We start from the raw sequence: 12,593 nt of genomic DNA, 5'->3' as shown, positions 1-12,593 counted from the left end.
CAGCGTTCCGTGCGCTTTTGGTGTTTAGCCATGTCAGCCATATGACCACGGAGACGTCTTCGGACAGCGCTGGTTCTTCGGCTTTGAAACGGAATTGAGCACCGCCCCCTAGAGTCAGGAACAACTAGCACATATGTGCAAGGGGAACCTTTAGCTTTACCTTTACTATACCTGTATGTGGTTCATAAGCCAATTTCAGATTCATTTTTTTAAAAGAGTGTGCTGCACATGAACCATTCTGCTTTTTTCCACAATTTGCCAACTTCATGTTTGCGAAGAAACTGCTGGCAAATTAATTCAAACTTCTCTTAATTGCTCGAAGATATGACTGCATGACTTTCAGTAAGAAGAAAATGGGTTTGGGCAGGATTTTAAAAAATGAGTGGATCCCCTTAAGGTAGAGATCTCTGTGTCGATTTAGCAAGCCAGAATTGTTAGTTTGCTGATTCAAAGCATTGCAAGGCTAAGCCATGATTTCAGCTTCAGTCTTAATTTTTCCAGCTGTTGGGAATTCCTTGAAATATAAAGGCGTTTATCTATAGGCAGTTACAGACAAAGCAATGTTTGTTAACCTAGTGATTGACTGTGGCGTGAAACTTTTCGTCTTGGTTCTACACTTAAAATAAACTAAGCAGCAATGAGTTTCCCAGATGGGGTGGAAGAGCAATTCCCAACCTGGAAAATGCTAGGTTGGAGAAGAAGATCTGGGAGGGGGTGTCAGCAGCCTCAAAACAACTTGACGGGCTCTTTGGGAAATGGAAAATGGTGATGAGTTTAACAGCAAATTATAGCCTGATAAATTACTATTTGCTCGGGGCTTCTACATAGGGGTGGGCTGCTGGGAGTTCACAGGGATTCGGGAAGAACCTCTAGCTAAGATTCTGTGCAGTTCAGAGAACCCCCAAATCCCATTCTTGCCTGGCCCTGCCCATGCCACCCCTCCCCTCCCAGGAGTCCCCACATGGCCCATTTTGGATACAGGTAAGTGCATGGTGCACGCAAAGGCTCAAGGAGGGCGAAAAATGGGCCTACCGGAAGTTCGGGAAGGCCCGTTTCCTGCCTCCGAAGCCTGGGGAGGCTGTTTTTGCCCTCCCGGAAGCTCAAGAAAAGCCTCCGGAGCCCGGGGAGGGCAAAAACGCCCCCTCCTCGCTGTGGTGAGGAGGCTGACTAGGCCACGCCCACCATGGCCACGCCCACCCAGCTACCTGGCAGAGAACGCCTTGCTAAAATTTTTGAAGCCCACCCCTGCTTCTACAGTATATGTAACGAACTTTGCTTTCAATTCCACTGTCCTTGGAAAGAATTTAGTCTATTCTTAGGTATTCCTAATCTCTTAATAGGACTACAAATTCAAAGTGCCTTGGTTTGAGAGATACAGAATAAAAATACCTCCAGGGTTGATCTTTTTTTGACGCTCACTGACATCATCAGAGCAAAAACCTTTTGACAGGTTTATTCTCCCCACATTTCTCACATTGTAACATGCTTGCCGAAGAAACCTAAGTCTTAATTAAGCAACATCTGGGTTTAAAGTTTAAAGGGTATTCCCCTTACAGTACTGTACTCCACAAGCTATCTGTGGCTCAGCAGATATTGTTGAACCACAGCTCCTAACGTCCCCAGCCATCATGGCCAATGAAATGAAATTGGAATTGAAATTCAGCAACATCAAGTTCCCATCTCAACCATATAAACTGGTTTGTGCAGAAATGTGTCTCGCTGCGTATCACAGCTGGATTCAAGTTTAGAAGGATATTCCAGAAGCAGACAGCCATTAAGATTGCTAGCAGTTTATTTTAGAGGGTACATGACTGGAACCAGTGCCAATCTGTATTAAAATGAGAACAATCTGGAATACATAATTTTCCCCCTCATTCATAAGGAAAGTTAGATCCCTTTCATTTTAGACAGAAGTTTCTTTGTTCCCTTCATACTGTTGTGTTTGTTTTTCGAGACCTTTCCCAAATCCATGTTCCTTTTGTTTATATTATACATTATATATGTGTATATAATAATAAATTAGCATCCTTTTTGTACACAGAGGCCCAAGATGGCTTTTTGTTTAGAAATTCCTTTCCAGATTTTAATGTTTGTCACATAAAAGACTTATTTAATTAATTATGAAAACTGCTGTTAATATTACACAAGGGGGCAGATGGTGGTCCCTATCTGATTATTCATGCTGCTAGCAGACAAATCCCACAAGAAGGGCCAAAAACTGCACACTGCATGAACATATTCAAGTAACCTTTAAGTCACTGGAGCTCCCTCGGTTTCCAAAATGAAATTCAATGGTTTAGGCCCGTGATGGCAAACCTATGGCACGCGTAGCCATATTGATGGGCACGCGAGCTCAGCTCCGGTGGGACCGGAAGTTGGCAAACAGGCCGTTTTCGGCCTCCGGAGGGCCTCCAGGGGGGTGGGGAAGGCTGTTTTCGCCCTCCCCAGACTCCTAGAAAGGCCCTGGAGTCTGGGGAGAGCAAAAAACGGGCCTACTGTGCCATCACATGCCAGAAGCGGGGTGGTGGTGGTGTCACACGCGCATGTGCGGGGGCAAGGTGCATAGAATTATGGGTGTGGGCACGCGCGCGACACCCTTCCCCTCCTGGCACTCAATAGCAAAAAGGTTAGCCATCACTGGTTTAGGCCAATGTTGGCTAACCTTTTCTGGACCGTGTGCCCAAAGCACTCCCAAAATGCAATGTGCGCACAACCCTTGTGCATGTGGCCTGCCCCCACACATGTGCATGTGCCCCCATGCATGCTCCCTGCCCCCTCGCACATGGACTTGCCTCACCCACACACATGCTCGAGCTCCCCCCCCACACATGTCCCCCCACATGCACAGCACAGAGCCGAAAACCAGCTGGCTGGCGGGAGGCGCATGTGCGGCGGAGCTCAATGCGTGCCATAGGTTTGCCATCATGGGTTTAGGCATTCAAAAACATTTAGCCCAGAAAAGCCAAATGCACAGGTGTAGAATAGAGATGGTATGTGACTCAATAGCAGTAACTGCGAGAGAGTTCTATTGGACAATCACTTAAATATGAGCCAGCAGTGGGTTGCAGCCACCAAAAATGCCAGTGCGATCAATCCTAGGTTGCAATTAACAGAGGGATATAATCGAGATCACGTGAGGTATTAGTACTTCATTATTATTATTATTATTATTATTATTATTATTATTGTTGTTGTTGTTGTTGTTGTTGTTGTTGTTGTTGTTATTTGTTATTTATTATTTATTATTTATTATTTAGTATTTAGTATTTAGTATTTAGTATTTAGTATTTAGTATTTAGTATTTATTAAATTGATATGCCACCCCTCTCTGGCATATAAAGTAAGATCCCATTTGGAATATTGCATCCAGTTTTGATCACACAAAACTGGATGCCACAATAAAAAAATAATGTTGAGACTCTGGAAAGAGTGCAGAGAAGAGCAACGAAGATAATTAGGGGACTGGAGGCTAAAACATAAGAAGAGTTGCAGGAATTGTTTTTTCAATGAAAAGGAGAACTAGGGGTGACATGATAGCATTGTTCCAATATCTAAGGGGCTGCCACAAAGAAGAGGCAGCTATTTGCTATTCTCCAAAGCACCAGAAGGCAGGACAAGGATCTAGAAATAAGGAGAAATGTCCTGACGGTGAGAACAATTAATGAGTGGAAGGGCTTGCCTTCAGAAGCTGTGGGTGCTCCATCACTGGAGGTTTTTAAGAAGAGGTTGGATAACCATTTTTCTGAAGGGGAGTAGGGTTTCCTGCCTAAGTGGGGGGTTGGACTAGAAGACCTCCAAGGTCCCTTCCAACTCTGTTCTGTTATTCTGATTTGTATTTACATTTGTAGTCTTACCCTGGTAATTGTCAGGATGATTACTGAGGGTGAGTTACGGGCCTTTCTTTTAGGAGAGCACTCATGTACTGTATATAAACAATATTTTTAATGCTCTTGAAAGTTCCCTTTTAAACTGTTGGCTCAGCCTACCTCCAAAATGTATTCGATAGAAAATTGAATTACCCTTTGTCTCTCAGGAAAAGTGGCCTTTAAAGAGGAAATCTGTATTTGAAGCATATTTCCAGCTCTCATAATTGGTGGCTAATATACTAATGTGTTAAACATCTCAAAAAAAAAAATCTGCCTTCTGTAAATGTCCTTCTGCAGTCTGTCTGAAACATTGGATTTATTAGTTTGATGCAGTCTTAAGATGAATTGCTGCCGATTAGAGACACCTGCTGGCAGAACGTTGGAACTCTTTGGCAAATGTTGAAATGAGAAACCAAAACAACTTTTTCCAAAGCTGGGCTTTGGCTAAAACTTGCTGAAGCTGCTAATGTCATTTGGGATGTTTTTTTTTTTTTTTCGTCCTCCTGTTTACATTACATGTGTTCTTGAAAAGCTATAACCTATCATAAACCCCAGTAACGGCAGACATATTATCCTAAGCTGACTGACTGGAAGTCTGCGAGAAATAAGCTGTAAAGGCTGCAATGTTCGAAATTGCCTCTATCGTGAGGTTGTTCTTGGTTACTCATACCCCAAATATGTGATTTGTATTTCAGAAACAAAGACGGTTTGAAAGGATTTACATTCTCCGCACTAAAGTAAGTGAACCCAAACAAGTCTCTTCTTTGCAGCATGCCTGGCCAACTCAGATCGAGTGAAAGTTTGTGCAAATGTAATCTGTGATGCACAAGCAACAACACGACCCATATGGCAGAAGGTGGCCATTCAGAAATGGAGAGCCAAAGTCCTGGTAAAACTTGTCTTTGAATTGCAGTGTGAATGTCATCAAACCACTGCTATAATGCTAATTGGGTTTGAATTAAATGAATTCAGCTTTAGTTTTCCAGCTGTGTTCTTTTTAGATTGCATCTATGTCACTGCACTTAGAGAACAAGTGGAGCCTTCAAACAAGATTATGGATGGGGAAACAGGGAAAAAATTAAATAGTATGCAAGACACATGTATTTAAGTTTCTTCTCAAAGGTGATGAGTCTGCTCCTAAATTTTCAAAGGACTAGGAATATCTCTTTTGGGGATTCATTTTTACTGATGGTTTTTTTTTTTTTTTTTTGAGAGAGAGAGAGAGATGTGCAGCATCTAAATTTGACAGACAAATATTTCGTGGGGGAGGGCTACAAGACTAGAATTTCATTACAGGTAGTCCTTGACTTACGACATTATTGAGCCTGAAATGACAATCGTAAACTGTCCCAGTCGTTAAGGCGGTCACGATGTGACTGTCTGATTTTACAACCTTTTTGAATCTCTGCGTTCATTACACAAACGCCATGTCATTAAGCAAATCTGTTCTCTGCAATGGGCGGGTTTTTTTTTTTTTTGACAGAAACCAGAAGTAAACATCAGTTTCTGACAATTAGGTGTCATAGATCGGTGATGTGACTGCGGGATGCTGCGAACAGCCATAAATGCACGTGATTGCCAAGCGCCCAAAATGTGATCACGTGACCATAGTGGCGGGAGCATCAGAACTTTGAATCCGGCTCATAAGCAGCCCTTGAGAGGTCGCTAAGTTTGAATAGTCACTAAAGCAACCGGCCATAAGTCAAGGACTACCTGCATTATGTTCTGGCAATTCACTTTCTCTTGGTTATCTCATTTCTGTATTGGACGGCCGCAATATATAAAGTTGTTATGACTTCACAGAAATGTGATTTAAAAACAGATATTATAGTATTTGTGTATGTTTTATATATAGAGAAATACCGTATTTTTCGCTCCATAAAACACACTTTTTTTGTCTCCCAAAAATGTCTGTGTGTCTTATGGAGCAAATATTGCCAAAGCCCCGCCCACCCACAGACCCCCACCCTTCAGCCGTTTTTGGCCTCTGTGTGCCTCATTTTCGGCCTTCACAGTCCCGGTTTTTGGCCTCCACATGCCCCGTTTTTGGCCTCCACTTGCTCTGCGAAGGAGGCCGAAAACAGGTCGCATGAAGGCCAAAAACAGGGTGTGCGGAGGCAGAAAATGGGACACATGGAGGCGGAAAACAGTACGCGGAGGCCAAAAACGAGAGTGCGTCTTATGGTCAGGTGTATCTTATGGAGCAAAAAGTACATTACATGTTTTTTTTTAACTTTCCAGACTGTCCTGTCATCATCACTAATACATTTACAATAGAATATTAACTCTTATAATAAGCAGGGCTTCCTGTTTTTGAAAAATAGCACATCGTTTCATGCGTATGTAAAGCTAACAAGTCAGTCAACAAGCTAATACGTTTAAAAAATCCCATAAAAGTTTAAAACTGTAAATATCTATCCTGCCTTATAATATAATCGGAAGCAGTTGCAATGTACATTATAAAAGGAATCGTGGAGCTCTGGTAGCTAATAAATGTGTTCTGTTTTCTGATCAGATTCATTGTAGGGAAAGAAGAAATTCCCACCCATTCTTATGTACCGGAAGGAGCTTTTGTAAAGAAAGAAATCAAAATAAAACACTGCGAAGATCTAACGCAACAAATGAATTTTATTGCGGCGACAAAAAAAATTGTGGACAATATGTGAGTATTGTAATGCCTGTTTTCATCTGAACGTAATCTTGCACAATGGTAACATTGCACTGCCTCTTCTTTTTTTATATTGACCCCAATATTTGTGCTGATTATCTGAGATGTTTACACACCTCACTCTGCTTCCGTTATATAGCAGTAGCACTTAGACTTATATACTGCTTCACAATGCTTTATAGCACTCTCTGAGCGGTTTACAATAGAATAGAATTAGAATAGAATTCTTTATTGGCCAAGTGTGATTGGACACACAAGGAATTTGTCTTGGTGCATAAGAGTACATAAAAGAAAAGATACATTCGTCAAGAATCATAAGGTACAACACTTAATGATAGTCATAGGGAAACAGTCAATATAAATCTCAAGGATACCAGCAACAAGGTTACAGTCATACAGTCATAAGTGGTGATAGGAACGATGAGAAGATTAATAGCAATGCAGACTTAGTAACTAGTTCGACAGTGTTGATGGAATTATTTGTTTAGCAGAGTGATGGCAATGTCAGCATGTTGCCACTAACAATCTGGGTCCTCATTTTACTGACCTCAGAAGGATGGAAGGCTAAGTCAGTCTTGAGCCGGTCAGGATCGAACTGCTGGCAGTGAGCAAAGTCAGCCTGCAATACTGCATTCTAACGGCTGCGCCACCACAAGGAACACTTTCTATGCATACTTACATGTTTTCATTTATTCATGTTTATTTCACATCTATTTTGGCTTTAGATGGAGAAATTAGATTTTAGGTCAGTTTTTTTTCAATTAAAGAAACCAGTTGGTCTTCTATAAATTGAGAGCCAACTTGGTCTAATCATGGTTTAAGGCACCAGCAACCAGGAAAGTGTGAGTTCTACTCCTGCCTTATACATGAAATTATGTCCGAATGACTTTGGGCAGTTACTCTTTCTCAGTCCCACTCACCTCACAAGGTTATTGTTGTGGGGAAAATAGGAAAAGGAAGGAGTACAGATAATCCTCAGTTTATGACCACATTTGAGTTCCAATTTTCTGTTGGTAAGCAAGACAATTCTTAAGTGACTTTTGTTCCATTTCACGACCTTCCTTGCCACAATTGTTAAATGAACAACTGCAGTTGTTAAGTTAGTAACATGGTTGTTAAGTGAATCTGGCTTCCTCATTGATTTTTGCTTGCCAGAAGGTCACAAAAGGTGGCCATATAAAGCCCACTGCAACCATCATAAATCCATGCCAGTTGCCAACCATCCGAATTTTGATCACGTAACCATGGAGATGCTGCAATGGTTATGTAGTGTGAAAAATGGTCATGACTCATAAGTCACTTTTTCCAGTGCTGTTGTAACTTCGAATGGTCACTAAGTCGAGCACTACCTGTATTAGGTATAAATTACTTATACAAACAATAAAGGCAGGATTAAATAAAACCTGCGCTCCGGATTAGAATGGAGGAGCTGAAGTAGAATGGCTCTAAAGTAAAATGGAGGACCAGCCGGTAATAATGTCTTATTCTTGCTGGTTTCCGGAGCAGAAGAGAAAATACATCAGATACATATTTATTGAATTATCTTTACTGAATTTTTACTGTCTGAATTCTCAAGATTCCTGGTGCTCGCCCTATGAGTAATCTAAATTTTTTTCATGGTATTATTTCCTTGAGTGAACCAACCTGTGAAATTCCAGAAATAAAGACCCAGTGTTCCATTTTTAGCAGGTATAGACTGAAGACCTCAATTTGGTGCATGTTTGGATCAATCCAGATGAAAGGTAAAGGTTCCCCTCGCACATATGTGCTAGTCATTCTCGACTCTAGGGGGTGGTGCTCGTCTCTGTTTCAAAGCCGAAGAGCCAGCGCTGTCTGAAGACGTCTCCGTGGTCATGTGACCGGCATGACTAAATGCCAAAGCCGCACGGAACGCTGTTATCTTCCCACCAAAGGTGGTCCCTATTTTTTCTACTTGCATTTTTTACGTGCTTTCGAACTGCTAGGTTGGCAGAAGCTGAGACAAGTGACGGGAGCTCACCCCATTACGCGGCACTAGGGATTCGAACCGCTGAACTGCCGACCTTTCAATTGGCAAGCTCAGCGTCTTAGCCACTGAGCCACTGCAAAACTTTATTCAACAGCTAATCACCCAATGCATAACAAAAAGCTATCAGCACCCAGTCAGTAGCTCCATCAGTTCCATCAAGAAAATCTTTCACCACAGGACTTTAAAAAAAGAGTCTTGAACATTCAGCAAACAAAGTGAATAAACCTCCTTTGGTATTTCTAATGTCCCATTTGCACATATCCCCCAAAAAACCATTGAGTTCTTAATCTTAATCCTTTTATCATATTTCTCTCCCATGTGTTTCCTTTCAGATATAGCTAAGTCTAAATGTCTGTAACTCGATCATGTCCTCATTACCATTTTTTTGCTACACAAACTGACCTGATGGATGATTTATGACTAATATACACTTTTTGCAGCACATAATTCAAAGCTTACCAAAAAAAAAAAAAAAATTGGCACAGTGTGAAGATTGAGTAATGTTGTTTTGTGCTCCGACGGCAAATATTTGAGCACAAGAAAATTTTAATTTCTAGAACCAGGATCAAATTGATTTCCTTGTAATTCCAGCTGATAATGTTAAACAACTGGACAGCCCTCCCTGAGGTATTTATCATTTTCAATTCCTCTGCCAGTTTTCTGTCATAAAACTGCTGGAATCCCACATTGACAGAATTTGCACTGTTATAAACGCTCATGGAAAGCGACGTCCTGCGAGCTTGGAAGAATATAAATTTGGCAGGCTTTACAGATTCTCTGCTGGATCGGGAAAGGCAATAACATACAATCTCCCAACTAACTTTGGGCCCTTTTTTCGGTGATATTTCTTCAGGGAGGTGTATATAACACTGCCAAACGCATTCCTGGCTACCTGCAGATCGCAATTTTATTCCATAAAATTAACCTAGAAATGAGGATTGGGGTTACATGGTCTTTAGGGTGCAGCTCAGTGATGAAATCCTCTGAAGTGTGCTACCAATTTGCTGTGTGCGCGCATGTGCGGTGCACGCCAAATGCGCACTTCACGTGCATACACACCGCAGGCACTACTGCGCAGCACTGAAAAAGGAGGCTTAAGAAGGTAAGTAGAACAGCGAGGGGAGGGAGAACAGTTGTGCCGCGTGATTTAGATTCGCTAGAAAGCAGGATTTTCTGCTTTCTAGTGAATATAAATTGTGCGTCACAGCTGATTGTTGGAAATACCGGTTCGTCCAAACCGGTAGCATTTTTTAACTACCAGTTTGTCTGAACTGGTTCACCTGAACCAGTCTGAACCAGTAGCATTTCACCCCTGGTGCAGCTGTAAGATATCAACTGACATTTTTTTTTCCTTGTCTGGGATGATTATGTTGTTCACAACAAGGTTCTGAGGTCCAAGTGAAGGCATGGGAGGAAGTCCCAGGCTATTTTTCTGTGACTAAATGAACACATACATATTCATACATTCTTGCACTGCTATTTTTTTTAAAAAAGATGCAGACGGGATTGATGTTGGAATTAGTAATAAGGCTGAAAGCCTAGTTTTCTGACACCGGATTACTATCCGAAAGTATAATTAGAAAGTAAACAAGTAAGTAAATACCCTTTTTCCCCAAAAATAAGACATCCCCTGATCATAAATCCAATCAGGCTTTTGAGTGCATGTGCTAAAATAAGCCCCCCTGAAAATAAGCCCTTCCCGAAAATATTTAAACTCATACACCACCGGCCCCCGTCATTTCCTCTGGTTAGGGTTAGGGAGACAGAGCTGGAAATCAGGTGAAGAAGGCAAGAGGAGTCCCATCTTGCTCCATGCGCCCCAAAATAATAAGACCTTCCCGAAAATAAGGCCAAGCGCTTATTTTGGGGTTCAAAAAAATATAAAGACAGGGTCTTATTTTGGGGGAAACACGGTAAGGACAGATAAGTCATTCGAAGTTACGGTGGCAGTGAAAAAAAGTGACTTAACAATAGGTGCTCACACTTTTGACCATCGCAGCATCCTTAACAGCCATGTGATCAAAATTCAGATGCTTGGCAACGGGCATGCATTTATGAGAGTTGCAGGCTTCTGATCGGTTTCGAAGTTCACAAAGTCATTGGGGGAAAACCAGATTCCCCTTAAGAAGTCTGCGATTCACTTTAAACATCGGCAGTGATTCCGCTTAACAATTGTGGCAATAAAGGTAAAACTTGATACAACTGACGAGCCCTGATGATGTTACCTATTTCATTTGGGTAATGAAATGCCTGCGAGAAAACAGGCAAGCTCAGAGAGCCCCAAGGGCCCCCTCATTGTTTTTAATGCCAGCTCCTGGAGAACTGGGACAAAGTATCTTTTTGTTTTCTGTCCTATTAATGGGTTTCTTTGCGATATCCCATCGTGAGCTCTAGAACAAAGCTTTTGCCCTTATTGTATATTTTATATATTTTATACAATAAGGGCAAAAGCTTTGTTCTAGAGCTCACGATGGGATATCGCAAAGAAACCTGAAACTTACTGTTACAGGTATCCACATCTAGGCACCATAAATAAAAACTTGATAAGTACAAAGAATGAAGTACTGATAAGGAGGAGACTTCGTATGCGTTGGAGAAAATGGAACATGTAGCTGTGGAATGCAGGCGAAATCTAGCGAGTCAACGTTGTTTTGTTTGCTTTTTTCAGATGCAAAAATGGTCCCAGGCACAGATGCTGTAAGCACTACGAAGATAATTGCATCTCATATTGCATTAAAGTGAGTCAACACCAGCCCTTCCATTCGTAGATATAGATACCTAAAAATTAATAGGGAAATAAATGAAACGAAATGAAAGTGGCGATGGGGTTGTTTCTGCTCTTAATTCCCTAATCCATGGTCTAGAAATAGATATGGTGACCTAGAATGAATGTTAATTGTACATGATTCTTGTCAGATAGTCTCTCAAGCCAGGTCCTTGTCGCTTGAGATTATGTGGATGCCGCAGTGGTAATTAGTACACCGTAGTTTATGGCAGATATAGGCAATAGATCAGGGCAGGGGTGAAATCCTACTGGTTTGGACAGGTTCGGCCGAACCACTAGGGATTATGGGCATCAGTTCACTGAACCGGTAGTAATTACCCCTTCTTGGCCCCACCCACACCCAGCTGGTCGCCGCTCACCTCTTCCCGCTGCTCAATATTCCACAGAATTCAATGTTAAATGCAGCAGAGAGACTGCTAACTTTTCTCCCTCCATTCAGAACGGAGCTGCTGCAGCCTGTCCCTTGAAGGTAGCCCCCAGGAGGGAGGGGGCCAGGAGGGAACCATAAAAGGAGCAGCATCTCTGTTCTGATTGGACAGAGAAAATGCTAACTTTTCTCCCTCCATTCACAACAGAGCTGCTGCAGCCTGTCCCTTTTAAGGTAGTCCCCAGGAGGGAGGCGGATGTGGGGAGAGCAGCTGGAATGGAGCCACTTTTGTGAAAGGCAGGAAAACAGGGAAGGGAATTTTCCTGCCTGTCATCCATTCCTCAATCTCAACACAGACTGAGGGAAGGATGGTAGGCAGGAATATTCCCCTCCCCATTTTCCTGCCATTCATGACAAGCAGTGGCTGGGAGGGAAGGGGCCGGTGAGGAGCCCCTCGAGTTAAGTGAGTGATGTCAAATTGGCCACACCCACCCAGTCACATGACCTCCCCCAACATTCCACGCCCACAGAACCGGTAAGGGAATTTTTAAAATTTCACACCTGGACCAGGGGTGTCGATTTCATTGTGGGCCGCATCTGGTTTGTGTTTGACCTCCGGGGAGGGGGGGGGCATGGCCAGGATGGATGCAGCCAGCTCGACGTCACTCGTATCGGAGACACCTCTGGTGGCACAAGCAGTCTGCCAGCAAAAACAGAGCTTGTGAGGGCTGCACATGGCCCTCCCGAGCTCCATTTTGGGCTACTGTTCTGTCCCCGTCCCACACACGCACCCCCACAGACGGCCCGGAGTTAATAAGCCACACGACAAAGTCTTTGAAGATAAAGCTGGCAGCAACCCAGTGGCTAGCTGCCAATTCAGACTTTACTCACACAAAACA

General features: G+C 42.6%; 1 protein-coding gene across 1 annotated transcript in view; it reads left to right on the top strand.

Annotated features, from left to right (window-relative positions):
* TMEM135 (transmembrane protein 135) overlaps positions 1-12,593 on the top strand; it is a 178,667-nt gene that overhangs the window by 141,125 nt on the left and 24,949 nt on the right. Inside the window, exons 7-9 of the mRNA XM_070944028.1 lie at positions 4,562-4,603; positions 6,382-6,528; positions 11,211-11,280. Coding sequence (XP_070800129.1) covers positions 4,562-4,603; positions 6,382-6,528; positions 11,211-11,280 — 259 coding nt within the window. The remainder of the gene's footprint in view (positions 1-4,561; positions 4,604-6,381; positions 6,529-11,210; positions 11,281-12,593) is intronic.

The sequence above is a fragment of the Pituophis catenifer genome, unplaced genomic scaffold (genome assembly GCF_029215685.1).
Source record: "Pituophis catenifer annectens isolate HBS135680 unplaced genomic scaffold, rPitCat1.0.hap2 SCAF_4, whole genome shotgun sequence".
Classification (NCBI taxonomy): Eukaryota; Metazoa; Chordata; class Lepidosauria; order Squamata; family Colubridae; genus Pituophis; species Pituophis catenifer.
The sequence above is the reverse complement of the archived record's forward strand: the minus strand, read 5'-3'. Positions and strand labels throughout refer to the sequence as shown.